Source organism: Xyrauchen texanus, chromosome 48, assembly GCF_025860055.1.
Source record: "Xyrauchen texanus isolate HMW12.3.18 chromosome 48, RBS_HiC_50CHRs, whole genome shotgun sequence".
Lineage (NCBI taxonomy): Eukaryota > Metazoa > Chordata > Actinopteri > Cypriniformes > Catostomidae > Xyrauchen > Xyrauchen texanus.
This window is the reverse complement of record NC_068323.1, coordinates 11,665,124-11,688,835: the sequence shown is the minus strand read 5'-3', so window position 1 is coordinate 11,688,835 and position 23,712 is coordinate 11,665,124. Positions and strand designations below refer to the sequence as shown.

Here is a 23,712-nt window from a genome sequence, read left to right as displayed (position 1 = left end):
GAATATATAAAAGTAAACAAAAATGAAATTAATAAACTTTTATAAATGTAAAAAGAAGTTATTATTTTTTTTAACTAAATGTATTTGTATTTGAATCAGCGCACATTTTTCCTCTTAATAATCCATACAGATAACCCCCCCACCCCCCACCCACACACCCACACACCCACACAACCACAGTGTGCACTGCATATACCAAGGAGGTGGGTGGGTATATTCTAACTAGTGCATCAAGTGCAACATACCATATGGGTATATCATATATAGTGCATACTATTCTTTGTAATAGTTTACAATGTGAACTACGTATGATACAGTATGCAAATATATTCGAAATACTAACCCAGAAGTAATTAGTGTATTTACAAGTAGCCTATAATATGAATAGTAGTATTTAGTACTATTAGTGAGTACTGCTATTAGTACGCCCTACGTACTAAGTCAACTGTAGTATCCCTCCATCCGCCGTTTCCGCAGCAACAGGGAAAAGATGGCAGCCCTCGCGACGCTCACTCAGGTAATACAAGCTTAATCGTCCAGTTCACGGGCATTTCGAGGAGAAACACCCACATGCAGGAAAATTATCGTTCAATTAGTGAAGAATCAATCCCTTTGCTTGTGTCACCGGGTAGTTTAATCGTCATTTAAGGCGAAAATGTCACGGGCCTCAGTTTGCTAGCCGGTTAGCTCGCGTGGGTCATTCAATATGAGATAATGAAGGTAGATTTCATTGAAATTTGCGATAAACTATTGGTAGCAATTACGTAAGTATGTTGTCCATTTATATGAATGACAAATATAGTAAATTGGGTTTAAGCAATGTAGCTAGCCGCAACACATCATCAGAGAATATACTGTAAAATTAACGTTTAAGGTGCTGCATAAATAAAGTCACGTTTCAGAATGCATTTATAATTTATATTCAACAAGGTAAGATGTCAAATGGTAATAGACAACGTTATAACATAGTTATTATCTCCCATAGAAGATAACGGACGTTGAACCGCTAGTTTAGCTTTAGCAGTGATGGGAATTAGTGAGTATCGGTAATCTCTATGCAACACTGTTTTATCACAAAGTGTAATGGATTTACATGCTTTTATTTGTATATTTTGTGGCATTTTAATTGTGGGTTTATGGATTAAAAACTGTTTTTGCATGCATACATTATGCATACATTAAATCGCATAGTTCTCTACCTATGAGATGGATAGACAGATCTATTGTGAAACGTTTTTTTTTACATGATCTTGAACCAGAATTGATCAATTTTATCAGCAAGTATCCTTTACTCTCTTTTTCTGCCTCTCTTAGCTGTCAAGTGGGAACCCTGTATTTGAGAACTTTTACAGACAGGTAAAACCATCAAAATCTGAAAACAGGATTAAATTTGATCTGTTTTGGTGCATCATGTTTGTAGTCCCATCTGTCATCAAACCTTATGATTCAAAGTGGATATTTTCGAAATAAATGATCTTTTAATACTGTATGCAAAATCCTACACTGAACAATTTGTATGCTAAACAACCATAACGTATAAAAATAAATAGCATTTCCATAGAAATGTACATATTTATTACATGCTTAGCTTGACTTAATTTTCTTCAGTGTGTTCAACACAAAATATCAACTTAGAGAGTTACATAAAGTAAATGGATAATCGTGAGTTCCTTGAACTTCTGTAACTTAAAATCCATAAAATTAAGATTTTAAGTACTACTAACTCAAACAATCAAGTACAGAACTAAGGTTGTGTGGAACACATTTACATTTATGTATTTGGCAGACGCTTTTATCCAAAGTGACGTTCAGTGCACTTATTACAGGGACAATCCCCCTGGAGCAACCAGGAGTTAAGTGCCTTGCTCAAGGACACAGTGGTGGTGGCCGTGGGGATCGAACCAGCAACCTTCTGAACAGTTCTGATTAACAGTTATGTGCTTTAGCCCACTACCCCACCACCACCCATGAACCCTTGCCCTTGAATAATTTAAGAATGTTTGTTTGGTCTAGTGGAACTTAAGTGGGGATTTAATTAGTTTATTAGCCACACTGACTGCCAAATGTTTGGAATAATGTACAGATTTTACTCTTATGGAAAGAAATGTGTACTTTTGTTCATCATAGTGGCATTTAACTGGTCAAAATATATAGTCAGGACATTAATAACATTAAAAATTACTATTACAATTTTAACTTCTTAAACTTCTTCAAAGAGTTCTCATCAAAAAAATCCTCCACGTGCAGCAATGACAGCTTTGCAGATCCTTGACATTCTAACTGTCAGTTTGTCCAGATACTCAGGTGACCTTTCACCCCACACTTCCTGTAGCACTTGCCATTGATGTGACTGTCTTGTGCTTCTCACACACCTTACAGTCTATCTGATCCTACAAAAGCTCAATGGGGTTAAGATCCATAACACACTTTTCCAATTATCTGTTGTTTAATGTCTGTGTTTCTTTGCCAACTCTAACCTTTTCTTTTTGTTTTTCTGTTTCAAAAGTGTCTTTTTCTTTGCAATTCTTCCCATAAGGCCTGCTCACATCAGTCTTCTCTTTACTGTTGCACATGAAACTGGTGTTGAGCGGGTAGAATTCAATGAAGCTGTCAGCTGAGGACATGTGAGGTGTCTATTTCTCAAACTAGAGACTCTGATGTACTTATCCTCTTGTTTAGTTGTACATCTGGCCTTCCACATCTCTTTCTGTCCTTGTTAGAGCCAGTTGTCCTTTGTCTTTGAAGACTGTAGTGTACATCTCTGTATGAAATCTTTTCAATTTCAAGCGTTGTATAGCCTTCATTCCTCAAAACAATGATTGATTGATGAGTTTTTAGGGAAAGCTGTTACTTTTTTGCCATTTTTGGCCTAATATTGACTTTAAGACATGCCAGTCTATTGCACACTGTGGCAACTCAAAAACAAACACAAAGACAATGTTAAGCTTCATTTAACAAACCAAATAGCTTTCAACTGTGTTTGATATAATGGTAAGTGATTTTCTTGTACCAAATTAGCAATTTAGGATAATTCAAGGATAAGGTGTTGGAGTGATGGCTGCTGGAAATGGGGCCTGTCTAGATTTAATAAAAAAATGACTTTTTTCTATTAGCGATGGTGCTGTTTATTACATCAGTAATGTCCTGACTATACTTTGGGATCAGTTGAATGCCACTTTGGTGAATTAAAGTACCAATTTCCTTCTGAAATGGCAAAATCTGCACATTATTCTAAACTTTTGCCGCCAGTGTATAATTACTGTAATTAGCTGTAATTTGTTCATGGGACATACATTTTAAAGTAAGTAAAATTTAATTAACTGATATTTTGGGTACATCTTAACATTTTGGAAAAAATTACCGTAAGTTGAATTTACTTTAAAAGCATGATGCAAAAATGCTACATATATATTTCAAATAAATCCAACAAAAAATATATATATTTTTAGTGTAGACGTAGACCTTGCCATAAATTATACCAGTGTTTCCCGACCTTTTTTCTGCCACGGCAACTTTTTACAACTAGAAATTTCTATGGCACACCACTATTCCACACAGGCTATCCATCATCAATAGTTTTCATTTTCAAGAACTTGTCCATGTTTTCTGTCCATCTTAATAGTGTGTTTACTTGTAATGTTTAAAAATTATACCTTCTCATCGTCCGTCATATTGAACGACAGGGTCCTAAAAATTCCATCATAATCTATTATTACCCATCACTTTAATTTTCATATTTGAATGATATGTCATTTTATAGCTTTTATTTTTATTCACATTTTAATTTTTAATCATGAACTTACAGGACGAGCATATAGCAGATTATGCATTTATTTATTTATGAAGAGAACAGATTAACAACAGAGACACGAAGCAGATTAATGTTTTTTCCCCTCGCAGTGACAGCGGATACAACTAAAACACGACATATGAACAACGCAATATTACAAAAAAACCAAATACGATTAAAATATGAACAAAACGCGTAAAAATTAACTGAACAGGACTCAATCAACAAGTAAAATCTTCCTCCTGGTCTGCATTGACCGGTGCTCGCCTGTGCGTAATCAAACGTATCAAGGGAGACTGATGATGAGGTAATTGTCATTAGATTTTGTGTCTTTGCCTCGGACAGGCGACTTCTCGTGGCAGTTTAAATTTGGTTCTGCAGGCAAAACCCAGCATCAAGCACCGCATTGCTCTCCACATGACAAGAGTAGCAGAAAGCAACACAGAGGGCGATTTTACGAGTTTGCCATGTAAAAAAGTGGGAGGTGTGCACAATAAACATTGAAAACATGTATTTGGAATAGAGAAAATAGCTTGTAGTTGCTTTGATAGCAGAAAGTAATAAAAAGACTTGTTTATGTTTAGGTCTAAGCCTTTTCTTGGTGAATTTAAATGAGTTCAATAACTGGCGTCTCTGATATTTGTAAAGGATAAGGTAATATTTAATTAAAAGAAATTATGAGACATTCAATGTCTCTTCACAAATTTGGACAGTTTTTAAATATTTCTTGTTGCTTAGTACTCTCAAAGACATTATTGGTGAAGCAGAAACGTGTGTGTGGAAGCACTTTGGTGTAAAGTCACGTCATAGACTTCAATGTGTTCTGCAGCGCTGACGCGAGTCATGTGATGACCCTTAATGCGTATAAATATCACTCACATTTGCACATTAACCATTGCTCTTCACAATCACAAAAGTGACCGATTATGGTTTCAAAACGGCAAATTTCTCCGAAGGTGAGGAGTTTGAAATTATTATTATTTTCATGCATTTATTTATTTTGGGGAATTGTATAATTTTCCTTGGCAAACCTGACAGCCTCACAGTGGTTGGGAAACACTGAATTGTAACAAGATTATCCAGATTGCATTATTTTTCCGCCAAACCAATATCTGACCCTTTTCTGATTTGTTTTTTGAAGGTGGATCCAGGAAACACAGGGAGGGTTGGACCCACAGAGGCAGCCTTATTCTTGAAGAAATCAGGCCTACCAGACATCACTTTAGGAAAGGTTGGCTATTTGAATAAATGTGTATTTGTTTATATTAAAGCATAATTGAACTTTGGCATTCTCAATCCAAGATTGTCAATCCTTTCTCAGATCTGGGATTTAGCTGATCCAGATGGCAAAGGTTTCTTGGATAAACAGGTAAAGTAGTTATTACTTCTTACATTTTCTTCATAATAATCTTTGAAGACAGCATAAGAAACTGTACGTTAAACTACAGTAATGTGCATAAGTCTTAGGCACATAAGATGTTTCACAACAACGTTTGTCTTAAGATGGTTATTTATATCTTCAGCTTTAGTGTGTCAATAGGAAATATTAATTTTAGACTTCTAAACATTACTTTTGCATATAGAAAAGATTAGAATAGAAGAACAGGGAGCCCTGCAACAGATTTCATGGTCCTCACAGAGCCCCCCACTGAACATCATGTCAGTCTGAGGTTACATGAAGAGACAGAAGCAATTGAGACATAGATAGAAGAACTGTGGTGAATTCTCCAAGAAGCTTGGAACATCCAATCAGCCAACAACAAAGAAAAAACTGTCCAGGTGTCCCTAGGAGAATTGGTGCTGTTTTAAAGGCAAAGGTGGTCACACCAAATTGATTTAGCTTACTGAACTTTGTATGATGTTAATTGATGAAAGAAAATTATCTTTTACATTATTTTTGAAGACACCTCATTTTGCAACATTTTTCACAAGTGCCTAAATTAGGGGTGGGGATCCTTTTTTCCTTTAAGGGCCATTTGAGTATTTACGAAATTATTCGTAACAAATGCAATACAATTGATTGCAATTTCTGATTGTGGGTTGAAATTAATCTACGCGTTCTGTTACTTGCTCACACACCAAAAACACTAAAAGGTCTGTCTATTATGAAATATTTTGAAATAAATATTTAATTAAGTATAATATTTAAACATTATTTGAAAGAATAGTTTTTTCAGGTTAATTGAATCAATGGCATTTTTTGCTTTTCAAATATTTTTCAAACGGCCTCGCGGTCAGGGTGAAATGGTCTTGCAGGCCTTATACGGCGCTGAGGCCTGACGTTTCCCACCCCTGGCCTAAAACATTTGCACAGTACTGTGCCTTTCAACATGATGTCCAAATTTGATTCTTGTTGTTTCTTATTAGGGATTTTATGTTGCTCTGCGACTGGTAGCCTGCGCACAGAGTGGGCACGACATCAGCCTGGCTAGTTTAAACTTCCCTGTTCCCCCTCCAAAATTCGTAAGTCTCCATTCACCTCTGCTGTTTTGAGACTTTTGCCATTGTGGTTATGGGAATAGTTAGTGCTACGATATTTTCGTAGTTGTTTCTAGACATGTATGCATGAGCTCATCGATTTTCTAATCTCTCTTCTAGACGGACCACAGTAGCCCATCGCTGAGTTCTGTAACAACATCAAATGAAAGCCATTGGGCAGTGCGGGTATGTTACATTATTTTGAATGTGTGTAGGCTTAGTTAAATTATGTTTGTCTCTTACGCTTCTTAGATTTTTTGCATATGACTGCAAATTAGTCGTTTTTGAATCTTTATTTGAAAACCACTTTATATGTAATTTTTCAGCCAGAAGAGAAGAGCAAATTTGATGGTATTTTTGAAAGTCTTGCTCCAGTAAATGGATTATTGTCTGGTGAGAAGGTCAAACCAGTCTTAATAAACTCCAAACTTCCTGTGGACATCCTTGGAAAGGTAATAATACACCCACTTCACTCTTTTAGAAAATATTTATCTAGTTCTATAATAATGTACTCTTACAACTCCAAACCACAGTAATAAACAACTCTTCTATTCAATCAGGTTTGGGATTTGAGTGACATCGACAAAGATGGGCACTTGGACAAAGACGAGTTTGCAGTGGTGAGTGGTTATTATTACAGTAATAACAAAGTAATCAATGACTGCTCTAAAAACGAATGCTTTCTACAGTTAAACCAGTCATCATGCTATGCTATGACCCTAACCTTTGGGGGCCCTTCACATCAAACACATTTTTGCATCTGTCTTCGCTTTTCTATATAAACGTGCTAAACAGATGCATTCATCTGTTGCGCATCATCTAGCTGTTTTTGCAGCATCTCACAAAGGAGTGCACTGTTTTTTAGTCACACGTTTTTTTTAGCAAGAACGCTTTCCGTCTGATTCCGTCTGATTCCGTGTTTTTAATAGAATACTAGCATATTTCATTCTGCACGCTACTGCTTTCTATTTATTTTATGTGAAATAGTATGCAATATGCAATGATTAAACATTTCAAACAGTGATATGCTACAGTACACTACTGTCACAGTACCTCAGGATGTTGCATTTTCATTTATCAAGTCAGTTATTAGTTTCGTTTGTTATTAGTGTCTAATATCAATCTTGCATACCAATTTGTAACCTTTGGCAGTCCATTAAATATTAAGTGAAGAAGATGTTAAAAATTGCGTTTGGTTCTAGAAGATTAGAACGATTTATTGGCTTTGCCAGTTTATGAGTTTTGCCAATTAATCTGCACCGATAGTTGTTTTAAACGATTTGTTTTTGACTGAAATCAATGACAGTAGTTTACAGAATAGTACACTAGAGATCGACAGATATTTTTTTATGACCGATATGACACCACGAATATTTTAGTGTTTAAGTGTCAGATAACCAATATGCATAACTGATTTCACATTTTTGGGCACATTAACAACTTTAATTTTAATAATTTATCATTAACCTCTGGTTTACTGCTTAACAAAACTAATACTGTGTGCACAGTCTACAAAAAAAATGTTTCTTTAGTTATTAGCTGGTTGTTAGCGCACAATAAACAGGGTGATCAGGACATGAAGCGGAGAACTCTTGTATCACCCTGAAGCGGTTTAATGTGTGATGACAACTGGATGACTGTACATTATCCTGCTTATTACATGGCTACTAACCAAATAAATACATACATGGACATGAAATATTTATTTGCATTGAAATTATGTAACTTGAGAAGAAAGAAATCGCTGAACAGCTGGAATCAACCTCTGTTTTGTATTTTGTGAAAATGACCATCATCTTACGGAGTTTCGTGTTCCTTGCCACAGTCACTTTCAGCTTGCTCACTGGGGTTATTAATACAATTATTATTTTTAAACACTATTAACAATTGTGTTTTATCTAATTACACAATGATGATTCATCGACATTATAGACATTACAGTTTTATCATCTGTTAATGCTGATCTTCTGTAAAGCTGCTTTGAAACGATGTGTGTTGTGAAAGGTGCTTTTTTGTCCTATTTTATCAGTAAACCCAATATTAAAGAACCGATAACAGTTTTAGTGGAAAAGTGTAAATATCGGTTAAAAATATCAGTCAAACCAATTATCGATGTATCTCTATAGTTCACAGTTTGTAAAAAACTATTGGCCAATTAATGAGTTATTAACCTTGTAGTTATAAACCTTAATCAGATTGCATTGATGGATACCGTATTCCACACATCACATTTCGGTTGTATAATGCACATTTTGGCAAATGTAGCAAGCAAGTCATCTGGGTGTACTCCTCACATTATACATACTGCATACTTCAAAAATAGTATGAGTAGAATAGTAGAATGCCTTTCTGAATGTATTAAATGTCTAAATTCACTTTCTTGCATCCAGGCTATGCACCTAGTGTACCGCGCCCTGGAGAAGGAGCCAGTACCCTCCATCTTGCCCTCCTCTCTCATCCCTCCATCCAAAAGGAAGAAGACCTCAGGCTCTTTGTCCAGCATGGGGCCAGCGTTGCCAGGAAGCCCACCGCCACCAAAAGACAGTCTGCGCTCCACACCTTCTCACGGCAGCATGAATTCCTTGAACAGTGCTGGGAGTTTGTCCCCAAAACACACCCTCAAATCCTCACAGGTATACAGCCCTGCTAAAGCACCAGTTTGCTGAACCTTGTGTTAAAATAAGTTGTTAAAGTTTTAGGACCATTTTTAAAAATTCCTCACAAAGTTTAGTCAGTGTTTGAAAGAATGTCTTTGATACGTTTGTGAAAATAGAACAATGAGGAAAGAAAGATTGCCTGAAGACTTTTTTTTTGTACTCTGTCATCAGTATTCGGTAAACTGGGTGGTACCAGTCATAGACAGAGGCCGCTATGACGACATCTTCCTCAAAACTGACACTGACCTTGACGGATTCGTCAATGGCCATGAAGTTAAAGACATTTTCATGCAGTCTGGGCTTCATCAGAATTTCCTGGCACATATTTGGTACCATTAAAACATACTTTCATTCACAACCTCTCAAAATTCCCCATTTTCAGTCACAATTCCTGTTGTGATTACGGCAGTCATCACTTACTCTGTTGTCTTGTTCAGGGCTTTGGCGGACACCAGGCAAATTGGCAAACTCACACGGGAGCAGTTTTCCTTAGCCATGCATTTCATTCAACAGAAAGTGAGCAAAGGTTTGGACCCTCCACAAGCTCTGACTCCAGACATGATACCGCCGTCTGAACGGGGCACTCCGGGACCAGTGAGTCAAACCAGCATGTTTACTGAGTCTGTGATTTGGCAACTAAAAACATCCATTTGGCTCCTTAATGTTTCCGTTTAGGAGCCAATGGCCAATTTTTGTCTGGAGCCCTGAATTAAGTGAAAAGTCACATCATGCATGATAACCATCAATCATTGTTTTCATGATCGATCATTGCTGCAACGTCCGAGTACTTGAGTACTCTTGCCCATCTCTAGCCTGAAGCAAATGACAGGTACAGATACAGAACTGTTTAAGTATTTAGACAAGAAATACCTGCGATCGCACGGAAAATATAGACAAACAATATATATATATATATACACATTATCCCTCTTTCTCACAATTTGGAATGCCCAATTTCCACTACTTAGTAGGTCCACACGCCCCATTGAGAGCGAGAAACCTTAATTGCGACCACAAGGAGGTTACCCCATATGACTCTACCCTCCCTTGCAACCGAGCCAATTTGGTTGCTTAGGAGACCTGGATGGAGTCATGCAGCACACCCTGGATTCAAACTCGCGACTCCTGGTGTGGTAATCAGCGTCAAATCTCAAAATCAGGCCTCCAAACCATACATTTTCTTATTCATCTATTTATTCAAAACATCTCTCCTAAATCTAAACGTTATTATTACGGATTACACAGAGTTTATGAGGATAATGTCCAAGTGGAGCAAAGCAGAGCTCATAAAGTTAGAACAATCAAGGAGCAAATAGTGTCGTCTTCTGCCTTCAAACAGCACCATAAACACAATGGATAATGTACATTTGATTGGCACCAAAATCATTGCGTTAAGAATGTAAGAAATACACATGGCTGTAAAGTTTTCCATGTTGTTGTGACCATTATGCATGTAATGTAATATAATATATTGTTAAAGTACAGTAGATCAATTATTGGATTATATTTAGGCCTCTAAAATATATTTGAAAAGATGTAAACATCAAGACCTTAAAAAGCCATGAGTCACTCAGAAATGATCTAATCGGCAACAGACAGCTGAGGACAGTAAATGCATTTAAAATTGCAGTTATTTCCAAATATTTCTTCTTTGTATGTAAGAATTGTTAATGGAACCATTAAGGAATCAGAATTGTTTTGAGGAATAGAAACTGGAATTGTAAAATTTCTATCGATTCCCACTTATTAGAAGTAAATCATTGTATAATATAATTTTTTTCTTTCCTCCATAATGATACAAACAAATAGTAGATTCACAGAAATTAATAAAATAAAATGTTACCAACTCCAACACTGTTTTTACTACTGAAGTGTAAGTCAGGTTTGCCTTGTTGCGAAACTTGTCTAATGACATGCGTAAAACATAATGGCAAAATAAAAAGTGCATTAAAAACATTGCTGTGGCGAGCAGGGGCCGAGCGTCCGGAAAGATAAGTGGTGAAAGAGGTCCGCCTGTGTGCCACACCAGTCTTGCGTTCCAGTCAGGTGCAGCAGGAGTATTTAAGTAGAGCAGACATTAGCAGGCGAGAGGGAGAGTTGCATGAAGCTGATTGTGTGTAATGTTGAGCTGAAAAGCCAACAGAGTTTATGTGTAGTGAAGCTGAAAAGCATAATGCTGTGTGTTATTGTGTTCAACTGAAAAGTGCAACAATAAATGTCTAGGTGTTTTGTCAAGCCGGCCCCAGCTTCCTCCTTTCCTTAATTGTTTCACTGACTCCCACTGTCTCCTCTCCTTAAATACTGGTGAAATAACTGATGCGAGACAGGTGGACCTCATTCAATACTTATCTTCCAGGCCTCGCTCTTCCCAGATGCCACTCGGCACCGCCCCTGCTCGCCACATACCCCCATCGCGAAACTCAGGTCGGGAAATTCTCCGGCCTGAGACATAACCCCTCATTTCTAGGGAGGGAGCGTTGACACGCCAGGATGGTCTGACCTGTACGTGCCTGGGAGTGTGAACAGGACGAGGGAGAGGAGATGGGGAGAATAGAAAGCTAGAGGAGAAAGCAGAGAGGAGAGAGCGAGACGGGCTCGCCGGCCCCTGACAAGCAATCGACAGGCCCTCAGCTCGCTGTACTGATTCAGTCCGCAACGCCGGGCATGGCACTGGGCCCATCAGCCATCCCTTTTGGTTGCCAGTTGGTGCAGAGCTCCAGCGCCACCAGATTGAGCACTCCGTCAGCATTGCAATCCCCAATCAGCGGTGAGGACTCCTTGACGGTGCATCCTTCCACCTCCTCCCGGGTTTCGGCACCACTGTAACAGTATAAAGACGGGCAAGGAGGATGTGGGAACCAGCTGAACAGTCAACGTAAAATTTTATCAGAAACCCAACATAAATCTCTCTCCCAAACCGGTGTCTCCGGCCACACCCTCCTCCTCGTCACAATGCAATTTTAACAATGTTACTTAATGTCATATAACCAGTGAAATCATCAGAAATGTATTGTGAATATTAGATGTACTGACCAGTCATATTTATATATATTTATATTAATATAATATCATATTTGATCTCTTTTCAGAGTCTATCAGGGTACATGACACCAGTGGGATCTGAAATGGCTGCACTGACAGAAATGCGCCGGGTATACTAATCTTTTACAAATTTTCTCTGTCTCTCTTTGTTCCAGTATATATATATAGTATATTGTAAATTGTACTATTCACATACTTAGGTTTTACAATTATTTGTATATGATTTTTCTAAATGGATGTCAGAGTCTTTATACCAATCATTTTTTATACCAACAATCTTTATTGATAGAATTTTAATCAAATCCTAAACATTTATCAGATTAAATTGTAGCTCTGTCATTTACAATACAGCAAGGGAGCTACTTAAATTTGACTTAATTTGTGTTGACCATCAGAAAAAGGCTATTTCAAACCCTAAATGCATCTTAATGACAAATGCCTCACCAAACATTCTTGTTTTCCTCTTTATCCATATTTCAATGCTGCTGATGTTTATGCCTTTATCACTGGCTAATATCAGGCAATAATGTTCAAGTTATGGGTAGGTAAAGTTTGTAAAACAGAGCAAATGAACCAAAACAAATGCTTTTGGTGGCCTGTTAGCAAAAACATTTCGTTTAAAAAGCATTTGTGACAGATCAAGTGCTGTGAATGGTGCTGTGCCTTGACTTCCCGGTATATTGATCTTAGAGGTGGAAGACAAGCACGTCTCTGCACTCTCTGCTCCTGTGTGGTGTTCCTTGATGTTCTCTACCCCTCTTTTTTGTGGTGCTATGCTTCTATGATTAGACAACTGCAGAGCTGATTTTATTTAATGGCCCTCCCTCATACAGGACAGCTCCAGCTCTGTGGGTTCTGGCGAGTTCACCGGGATTAAAGAACTGGACGACATCAGTCAGGAAATCGCTCAGCTGCAGAGGTAGTTTTGTACACTGGGAGTGGCTTGTGATGTATTTGAACCTTTACAAAAGCAACAGATTGACACAAATTATAAGACATATATTAAACTGAGATAAAATTTGATTGTGTATTTTTTTTATTTTGAAAAGTGTCCTTAAGCTTGGGAATACTAAACTTGGGTATTTGAGCAATGAGCATGCAAACTTTTTTAACAACTGCTTGTTCACATGTGGAAATGTCAACATGTAACATGCTCTGTTGACACTACAGAACCCCCCCAAAAAATGTGAACATTTGCCTTAACCTAGCATTTAATACATTGTTAACCCAGGGTTAAAAGTGGCCTTACCCTGGAGTTTTAAAAGCCGTTAACCCAAGGTTTAAAGTATCCTTACTTCTGAATTTAAAAAGACGCTAACCCAGGGTTAAAAGTGGCCTTAACCCAGATATGTAAAAAATGTTAACCCTGCTTTAACAGTGGCCTTATTACAGAGTTTTAAAAGATGTTAACCCTGGGTTAAATGTGGCCTTAATCTAGAGTTTTAAGATGTTAACCCGGGATTTAAAGTGACCTTATTCCAGAGTTTTAAGATGTTAACCCAGGGTTAAAAGTGGCCTTAACCTCGAGTTTTTAAAGACTTTAACCAAGGCTTAAAAGTGGCCTGTACTGAGGGTTTAATAAAATGTTAACCTAGGTCTTTACCCTTAACCCAAAGTTTTATAATACATTAACCCAGGGTTTAAAGTGCCCTTACTTCTGAATTTAAGAAGACGTTAACCCATAGTTAAAAGTGTCCTTAATCCAGAGTTTTAAATGACGTTTCCAGGGTTAAAAGTGGCCTGTACTGAGGGTTTAATAAAATGTTAACCTAGGTCTTTACCCTTAACCCAAAGTTTTATAATACATTAACCCAAGGTATAAAGTGGCCTTAACCGAGAGTTTAGTAAAACGTTAACCCTGGGTTAAAAGTGGCCTTAACTCCGAGTTTTAATAGAAGTTAACCCAGGGTTAAAGTTGCCTTAACTCAGAGTTTAAAAATAAGTTAACCCAGGGTTAAAAGTGGCTTTAATCCAGAGTTTAGATGTTAACCCTGAGTTTTTAAAGATGGAAAAAGTGGGAAAGGCTGTTTATTTCATCATCAATCCATCTGCAGGACTCGACATCCTTTTTTCCTGTCTTTCGATAGGAAAATAAGCTGATCGTGTAATTTCACTTTTTTTACACAAGCCTTTTTTATGACTTTTAAGTATTTTTGAGGGGGTGTGCAAGTTGTTTGAATTTCGCCTCCTCCCATCTATCTCCATTGTCCTCCATTTTTCTTACTGGCCAGCCCCAACAACCCCAGTAAATCTTTCCTTTTTCTGAACAATTTCCCCTATAGACGACTCACCCCCGAAATGGCTCTGAGTCTAAAATACACACTTCAAAAGAAGAGGAAAGGTACCAGAAAGCTCTTGGTGGTGGATGAGTTTCCCCTTACTTACAAATCCTCATCTCACCTCCTGTCCTGCCTCATAGTGTCAGTTTAATGTGTGTATTATTTACGAATTCTCTTGTTTTCGCTTGCTTATTCTTCATGCGGCCTCAGCACACTTGCTTTTACACACTGGGAAACTCTCAGGTAAAACCTTCTCTTGGCTGTCACCATTCTTGTTTTGTGTATGCCGGTATTTGTAAGTGAAAGAGGCAGGTATAAGGGTTTTTTCTGTGTATGGTTTCCAGTGGTTAATAAAGTTTTGTGTTTTATGTCTTTATTTTTTTAACAGAGAGAAATACACATTGGAACAAGACATCAGAGAAACAGAAGAGACCATTAGAAACAAAACCACAGAGGTTCAGGTAAAAATGGCAATGCTGTGTTAAAGCAGTACTTACAGGAAGGGCGACATCATGATTGACAGGGTTTACATGGTCTGATTGATAGGAGATGCAGAACGATCTGGACCGAGAGACGTGCAGCCTCCAGGAGCTTGAGGAACAGAAGCAGGATGCTCAGGACCGGCTGGAGGAGATGGATCAGCAGAAGGCAAAACTAGAAGACATGCTCAACGACGTCAGACAGAAATGCCAAGAAGAGTCGCAAATGGTGAGAGAGAAGTCAGAATTTTTTTTTTTTTTGCACACATAGGTTTTTGTGCAATTAAGCTAAATGTTTGTTCACATTTACCTTACATTTAGTTGTATTCATTAAGCAGGTAATTTTGTAAAAATCCAAATAACTTTAAAACTCTTTATTATAAAGGGTTTAAACAATGTTTTCCATGCTTGTTCAATGAACCATAAAGAATTAATGAACATGCACCTGTGGAACGGTCGTTAAGACACTAACAGCTTACAGACGGTAGGCATTTAAGGTCACAGTTATAAAAACTTAGCACACTAAAGAGACCTTTCTACTGACTCTGAAAAACACCAAAAGAAAGATGCCCAGGCTCCCTGCTCATCTGCGTGAATGTGCCTTAGGCATGCTGCATGGAGGCATGAGGATTGCAGATGTGGCCAGGGCAATAAATTGCAATGTCCGTACTGTGAGACGCCGAAGACAGCGCTACAGGGGGACAGGAAGGACAGCTGATTGTCCTCGCAGTGGCAAACCATGTGTAACATCGTAACGTGTAACTGTACAGGATCGGTGCATCTGAATATCACACCTGCGGGACAGGTACAGGATGGCAACAACAACTGCCCGAGTTACACCAGGAACGCACAATCTCTCCATCAGTGCTCAGACTGTCCACAATAGGTTGAGAGAGGCTGGACTGAGGGCTTGTAGGTCTGTTGTAAGGCAGGTCATTATCAGACCTCATCGGCAACAGCGATGCCTATGGGCACAAACCCACCTTCGCTGGACCAGACAGGACTGGCAAAAAGTGCTCTTCACTGACGAGTCACGGGTTTGTCTCACCAGGGTTGATGGTCAGACTCACATTTATCGTTGAAGGAATGAGCGTTACACCGAGGCCTGTACTCTGGAGCAGGACCGATTTGGAGGTCGAGGGTCCATCATGGTCTGGGGCGGTGTGTCACAGCAACATCGGACTGAGCTTGTCATTGCAGGCAATCTCAACACTGTGCGTTACAGGGAAGACATCCTTCTCCCTCATGTGGTACCCTTCATGCAGGCTCATCCTGACATGACCCTCCAGCATGACAATGCCATCAGCCATACTGCTTGCTCTGTGCTTGATTTCCTGCAGGACAGGAATGTCAGTGTTCTGCCATGGCCAGAGAAGAGCCCAGATCTCAATCCCATTGAGCACGTCTGGGACCTGTTGAATCGGAGGATGAAGGCTAGGGCCATTCCCCCCAGAAATGTCTGGGAACTTGCAAGTGCCTTGGTGTAAGAGTGGGGTAACATTTCAAAGCAAGAACTGGCAAATCTGGTGCAGTCCATGAGGAGATGCACTGCAGTACTTAATGCAGCTGGTGGCCACACCAGATACTGACTGTTACTTTTGATTTTGACCCCCCTTTGTTCTGGGACACATTATTCCATTTCTGTTAGTCACATGTCTGTGAAACTTGTTCAGTTTATGTCTTAGTTGTTGAATCTTTTTATGTTCATACAAATATTTACACATGTTAAGTTTGCTGAAAATAAAAGCAGTTGAAAGTGAGGATGTTTCTTTTTTTGCTGAGTTTATATACATCTAATTATTACAGTTAAGTTTTGTTGATATTGTAATGACTGTAATTTGTTTAGTTAGTAAACATTTTTGCATTAACTTAATTTTTTTGTTATCAAACAACTGTTCACTTTAAACTCCATTGTATTCAGAGGTAATTTTTTAAACATTTTAATGAAAAAGTAATTAATGACGGATAAAAATAGAAAGTTATGGAAATTTTACATGACAGATAATTCCAAATGCTGTTCGTCATTTCAACAGATAATAAAACAAGAAAAATAAATATTTACAATTCGATATGATACAATATTATTTTTGCACATTTGAATGCAAATTACCCAAAAGTAACTAAAGACTAAAATCAATAAAAATAGACAGTGACGTTAATTTTACTATGATAACGATTATTTGTAGCGCAACCTCAGGTTGCAATATTAATAATTTCTAAACAACACTGATCCACTGTATTTTTGTCAGATCACCTCCCTTCAGAACCAGATCCACTCTCAGGAGTCAGACCTGCAGTGTCAGGAAGAGGAGTTGGGCAGAGCAAAAGCGGACCTGAACCGCCTGCAACAGGAAGAGGCTCAGTTAGAACAGAGTCTACAGGCGGGCAGGTTTCAGCTGGAAACCATCATAAAGTCCCTCAAAGCCACACAAGATGAAATCAACCAGGTTTTGCTTTCAATCAACTTTATTTATGTATGTACCAAAAGTGTAGTTCCACATTTGTTCACCAGAGGGAGACAAACACAATTATTTTTGTTCTCTGATTCAAACGCTTTGAAATGGTTGCTCATATGGTTCTAGAAATCAGATGCTATAAATGATTCTTCTGGTGAACTGTGGGAAAAAAGACATTTGGTGCTTATCAAAGCAGTTACCTGGTAAACTGACTTGTGTGTGTATGTGTGTATAAACTAACCTGTATGTTTGCATTACAGGCTCGGAGCAAACTCTCCCAGATCCAGGACAGTCAACATGAGATCAGTAAGAATATCGAGCAGTACAGCAGCACTCTGAACGGAACCCACGGGGGCAGCATGACCAACCTGGCCGATATGAGTGAAGGCTACGCAGAGAAAGAAAATGGTGGCTTCAGGGCTATGGTGAGACTGGGTTCTTATTTAGTTAAGCATTTTATACTTTCTGTAAACTAATAACAATACTTAAGCTAATTAGAGAGTCAGAAGAAATGTTAAGGCACCCTTTGGTTAAAACTGCAACGCATTGTGTAGTTAATGATAATTGGTTTCAGCCAGCTAAGAGCCTTACAGTAATTTAAAATGTGATTCATAGGGCACCTTTAATGTAAATAGTAGCAGAGTACTTTAAAGATAAATGGAAAGAATAAATAATGTATGTTTAAAAATGTAGATACAAAAATGTAATAAAAGTACAAAAGGTATATGCAAAGACCTGTTCTAACTAAAAGACAAATAGTACCTTGTCATAGTTGACTTTTCTCTGAATATATGAGGAAATGGATTTAGTAGGTATACTGCCCTATAGTGTGCATTCTACATAATATTTTTGTAAACTGTATGCATTCAAATGTATTCGAATACATTATACATATTTTAATACGATCTGCTTGAATGTAAAATACTTTTGTTATTATGCATTATTATGGTAAATGGTCTGCACTTATATAGCGCCTTTTTAACCTTTGCAGTATTCAAAGTGCATTAGACTGCACCTCATTCACCCATTCACACACCAATGACGGCAGAGCTGCCATGCAAGGCTCTGAGGTTCAGTGTCTTGCCCAAGGACACGTTGGCATGTGGAATTGTGTGGGCCAGGAATTGAACCACCAACCCTGGGATTAGTGGACAACCCGCTCTACCACCTGAGCCACAGTCACCCATTATGATATTTTTAAAAGTTTTAAAAGTCCTGCTAACAAGTTGGTAAAAATTCTCAGCCGCCTCCACTAAGAATAAACCACTGAATTTTACAATTAGATTTTAGCTATTGGTTATCAGCAAAAATCTATGCTGATAGTTGTTGAAATTTTTTTATGTTATATTTTTGGGGAAAACCTCCAGCTTTAACAGCAAAAATCTATGTGATCAAGGGACATAATCGGCCCAAATTGGAACTTTAATACTATATTACAGATTATATTTCCTCATGATACTTAATAAAATAGGCCTGACCGAACATATAGAGTTTCCTTATGATCATATTACAGACTCATACTTACACACTATGGTATTTCGAATTTGTTTTTCTTATTTAAGCTCAATAATCAGAGAATGTAAGGATAGGCATAAACCTTACTCATATGTGACTGCAAATTATTAAGAGTTGAGAAGAAACTACGATTGAATTCTTGTTGACATTCTCTGGTTTCTGAAGAAAAACTTTGCTTGCTTTTCTTTCAGAATTACGCCTCACATGCAAAGGTACAATTTTGAAACCCAGCACTTTTAACAGAGCGTCTTATGTTGTGGCTATTATTTGGAACAGCTGAATTTCTGACTAAAAATCTTAGGCACAAAATTGTTAAAATTGTAAGGTTCTTATTACAGATGTTTCTTCTCCCAAGAGTTACTGCTTTGCAGCTTTATTTTAGTTGAAATACCTGTGGCGTAGTGGTGGCCTGTTTCTTAGATATTTGGGTTAAATGCTTGTTTTTAAGTTTGGCAAGTCTGACAGGTTAAACTGTTGTCAGGCTAAACTATGGAATGAATGTGAAGATTACTACAATGTGCTCCAGAATGTAAAAACTCTTGCTTTTGAAGAGTACACTGTATAATTATAGACTCAGACACAACAAAAAGCTCTGGGCAGGAATTAATCTCTTGCGGTGATCTTTATCTTTATAAAACAAATCAGTGAAACAGGCCTCAGATAAGTGCAAAAATAAATATTTAGGGTTAATTATATTAACCCTTATTATTTTAACCCATTACAGGAGGATCCTTTTAAGGTGAAGTCCACAGTGTTCAACAGCGCACCTCAGGAGATACACACAGACCCCTTCCAGTCTGAGGACCCATTTAAAACAGATCCATTCAAAGGTGTTGCTTTTTATCTTCTCTTCTCTCTCTCTTTGTACATGTCTGCTTAAATAAAGCACTTTTTGGATCAAGATTGAGGCCTTGCTAATGGCTACTAAACTAATCTTCATCTGTCTTTCCACTCTGCTTTAGGTGACCCTTTCCAGAATGACCCTTTCTCAAAGCAGACCAACACAGTTGCAGGTATCCAGTTCATCTATTGATGCACATAACAGTTGCACCATGGGAAAGTGTTAAAGTCATAAATGGCCCATATTTAGTACATTTATTTTGATCTTTCAATAATGGAACCACAATTATGCTACAAAGATTGCAACTGCATGGTATTGAACATCATGTTCAGTTACCTTGGCACAGTTCCCTCTTAGTATTATATGAAGCTTTCAGTTCCCCAACTGTCATACTATGTTTAAAATGTATGCTAAATATAGATACCTGATATGATGATGATATCATATGAATTAGGATATTTAAATGCATGTCCCTCGTCTCTCTGGGTTATTGTTTGAATGCTTTTAACAGGGCTTGATGAAATGGCTACAAATATTATATCTAAATATTTTGCAACCTTTTGACAATATTCAAGATGTATCCCGATAATTATGTATTTACACTGAAATGGCATAAAAGCGATCAGAGGAACCATCAAACACATGGACAATGAACACATGGAAGAATGATATTTAATAATTTTAATTTATATGCACCAATATATAGCAACGCATACCAATAGAAATCCTTTTAATTACCTTCATATACTTTTACTAAAATATTTATTTTTTCTTGAATGTATAGGGTGTGCAAAAAAACATCTCGTTACAGTCGTAACCTCCGTTCCCTGATGGAGGTAACGAGACGTTGTGTTGATGTAGTGACATTAGGGACGTATCTAGTATGGGTGCAGGCTGCGCCAGCCGCGGCCTTTTCTCTCTAAGTTTTTTCTCTCCACAGAGTATTAGATTTGGCTGGGGCCTTTTAATGCTCATTCAATTCGTGGGGAAGGTGTTCTTTTCCTTTCCTATTCTTTCAGGGGGAAAAGAACCCACAGAGACAACACCCTGCCCCGAAGGGGGGGTTAACATGTGGCAAATACCTCATATGGGCTCTACATGGAAGGGGCCCAGCGACAGGTCCAGCCTTTGAAGGGGAGCACATGGTGCCCCAGCCTGACTTGGAGGGGTCTGTCTTAACCACGATACGCCTGGACACTTGCTGTAGGGAGACTCCTGCCCGCAGAAACGCAAGGTCTGTCCAGCGTGATGCCATGCATATCTCGAGGCTTGAGTCTGGAGCCAATGCTGTAGCGGTCACATATCAGAGGAGCCTCTGAAAATATTTCAGTGGGACCACCGTTCTCCGCCTGGATAAGTTCAGGCAATTCAGCACAGACTGCGCGCACTTGCTTGTGAGGCCTGCTAACATTGAGACTGAGTCTAACTCCATGCCGAGAAAAGAGATGCTCTGAACCGGGGAGAACTTGCTCTTTTCCCAGTTGACCCAAAGCCCTAAATGGCTGAGGTGCATGAGTACTAGTTCTCTGTGTGCACACAGTAACTCTCGAGAGTGTGCTATAATTAGCCAGTCGTCAAGGTAATTGAGTATGCGACTGCCCACTTCCCTTAACGGGGCAAGGGCTGCCTCTGCGACCTTCGTGAAGACGTGAGGGGAGGACCTTGTACTGATACGCCCGACCTTCGAACGCAAACATGAGGCCCTGACTGCGGGCGCTCTGTTGTCCGAGGTAACGGGGGAGAGGGAAAACTGCTCGGGGTGCGGCGAACATAAAGGAAAGGGAAACAAAAGATTCTCAGCTCCAGAGTTCCGGCAGTCATCTCCTTCCTCGAGTCTCCCATGCAGCTCTTTTAGTGCCTTGGCCTGATGGACCTGTAAGAGGGCCATGGAGTGCAGGGCAGTGGCGGCCTGACCGGCAGTGCTTTAGGCTTTGGTCGCCAGAGATGATGTTGTTCTACAGGCTCGGGAAGGGAGTGCCGGGCGACTCCTCCAGGTGGTGGCGCTCAGCAGGCACTGGTGTGCTGCGATCGCCTTATCCACCTGGGGTATCACGGCATAAACTTCGGCCGCTCCGTCGTCAAGGGTAGTGAGAGCAGACGAGCTGAAGGATTGCGTTTGGGCAGTGAAAGGTGCCTTTCACAACCTCGTCAGCTAATCATGCACCTCCGGGAAGAAGGGGGTCTGGAGGGGGGCTTGGCCGTGAGTGGTGTGCCGACCCCAAGAACCAGTCTTCAAGCCACGAGTGCTCAGGGTCGGGTGGATGGTTCCACTCCAGCCCGACACTCACGGCAGCCAGGGCAAGCATGGTGGTCAACTTCGTGTCGGCCTCAGACTAGGCCGGCACACCCGAATGTGCCAGCCTGGTCGAGTCCTCAACATCTGACATCACCAAAGCGCTCTACGATGCAGCGATTGACATCTCATCCAACCCACGAGCTCCGGCTGGCACTGAGGCGAGCTGCCTGTCTCATCCCGGAACTGGATGGGAGCAAATGAGCGAACCTGGGAATGAGCGGTCCAATTACCCGGCAGATCCGAACCCATAGAAGCCCCCGAATCGCCTTCAGTGTCAACCGGGGCCGCTTCATACCCGTAGGTAGAAAGACAAGTGGAGGGGACAGCTGAAGTGGCTTTCCCCTGGAAGAAGGAAAGCCGTGACCGCAATGTTGCCATGGTCATGTTCTCACAGTGAGAATGCTTCCTCAACTGATTACGGCCCAGACACGTAAGGCAGCGATTGTGGCCATCAGAGGCGGAGAGGTAACAACCGCACCCAGGAACTACACACTACTTCTTTAAAAAGATGCATCTTTAAAATGACTTTCACATCAATATGTTTGCTCTAATAGAGGAAATATACTCTTTAGAGGAGAAATACACACTTTTAGCACTGTCGAACGCCCAGGGGTGTTTGCTCTGCACTAAGTGTGCAAATGTATAGAAAGCCACTGGAATGTGCCATATATCCAACAGCAAATGCTTCTTTAGAGGTGAATTGGAATGACTCCTAATGTCACTACATTGACACAACTTCGAGTGGAACTACAACTTTACTCGCTTATTTTTTGGAACCCTGTTGAATATTATTATAATACTAAATTATTGTTGTGGGACCCAGTCAAGTTTATTATTATTATATAATACTGAATAACTATTATTAATTTAAGTATTGTTTTGTTTTATCTGTCTGTCATATTTACTTCACTGTCTTAGATTTGTATAATAAATTGTAGCAGTTACAAATGTTTAGTATCACGCAAATGTGTGAAACATTTGTTCACAATGCATGTGAACCACTTTGAAAAAGGTGTATTATGAGCCCAGTGCATGCACACAGAACACATTCACTTTAAAGCACACAAACTATGTGTTGATTTGATTAAAGCGCAGTCTTTGTGGTTTAATGCATATGCTCATATTGCGATTCCAGTGTTAGAATGAATTGTGCAGCCCTTAAGGATAGTTAAATTACACTAATGATGTCCTCTTTAGGAAATGTAGTGGCCAAATCAAAAGTGAATAAATCTTCTAAATATTCTCAATATTGCTTAATTTTATAGTGGCAGAAAAATCATAGTGATTTTATCCTGAGTATTCAATATACTGTATCGACAAGCCCTAATTTGACACTGTCAGCCCATTTGTTTTTAAGTTCACACGTTTACGTTATGCTCCAAACTCTCTCAGATCCTTTCGGTGGAGACCCTTTCAAGGAGACCGACCCATTTATGACCTCTTCTGAAGATTTCTTCAAGAAGCCCTCAAAGCCAGACCCCTTCAGCAACACCGATCCATTTAGTAAAAGTGCCACTCTTCCCTCAAAGGTAGAGTGAAAGCCAAAAAACTAAAATTTCAGAAACTAATGGGCTTATGTCATTCTCAACCATCTCCTGTCTTCTGTCTTGTAGAGTCATCACTTCTCAAGCAATGACCCTTTCAGCTCCACCAGCCCCAAACCGAAAGGCCAAGGTACCATTTGCACGCCTCTCGCTTTTTGCTGAATCATATCACCCCTACCACTCCCTTTCTTTGCAGATGCTGATCCAAGATCTATCTCGTATATTCAGTGCAACATTCTAAAAAGAACCTGTGAAACTGATCTGGCATCAGCTTTAAAGTCCTAAAATGCCTTGTTTCTCTCTTGCCTTGAGTGACTTGCTTAGGGTGAGTTACT

The 23,712-nt window shown here is 39.2% G+C and overlaps 1 protein-coding gene across 1 annotated transcript in view; it reads left to right on the top strand.

Moving 5' to 3' along the window:
• The first annotated feature begins 480 nt into the window (after window positions 1-480).
• Window positions 481-23,712, top strand: part of eps15l1a (epidermal growth factor receptor pathway substrate 15-like 1a) — a 37,256-nt gene continuing 14,024 nt past the window's right edge. Inside the window, exons 1-21 of the mRNA XM_052121796.1 lie at window positions 481-517; window positions 1,315-1,356; window positions 4,932-5,021; window positions 5,112-5,159; window positions 6,158-6,253; window positions 6,389-6,454; window positions 6,595-6,720; window positions 6,829-6,888; window positions 8,659-8,901; window positions 9,097-9,254; window positions 9,363-9,519; window positions 12,015-12,077; window positions 12,801-12,886; window positions 14,635-14,707; window positions 14,793-14,954; window positions 16,975-17,172; window positions 17,442-17,606; window positions 19,421-19,526; window positions 19,659-19,709; window positions 23,226-23,362; window positions 23,447-23,507. Of these exons, the coding sequence (XP_051977756.1) occupies window positions 491-517; window positions 1,315-1,356; window positions 4,932-5,021; window positions 5,112-5,159; window positions 6,158-6,253; window positions 6,389-6,454; window positions 6,595-6,720; window positions 6,829-6,888; window positions 8,659-8,901; window positions 9,097-9,254; window positions 9,363-9,519; window positions 12,015-12,077; window positions 12,801-12,886; window positions 14,635-14,707; window positions 14,793-14,954; window positions 16,975-17,172; window positions 17,442-17,606; window positions 19,421-19,526; window positions 19,659-19,709; window positions 23,226-23,362; window positions 23,447-23,507 (2,215 nt within the window). The 5' untranslated portion in view covers window positions 481-490. The remainder of the gene's footprint in view (window positions 518-1,314; window positions 1,357-4,931; window positions 5,022-5,111; window positions 5,160-6,157; window positions 6,254-6,388; window positions 6,455-6,594; window positions 6,721-6,828; window positions 6,889-8,658; window positions 8,902-9,096; window positions 9,255-9,362; window positions 9,520-12,014; window positions 12,078-12,800; window positions 12,887-14,634; window positions 14,708-14,792; window positions 14,955-16,974; window positions 17,173-17,441; window positions 17,607-19,420; window positions 19,527-19,658; window positions 19,710-23,225; window positions 23,363-23,446; window positions 23,508-23,712) is intronic.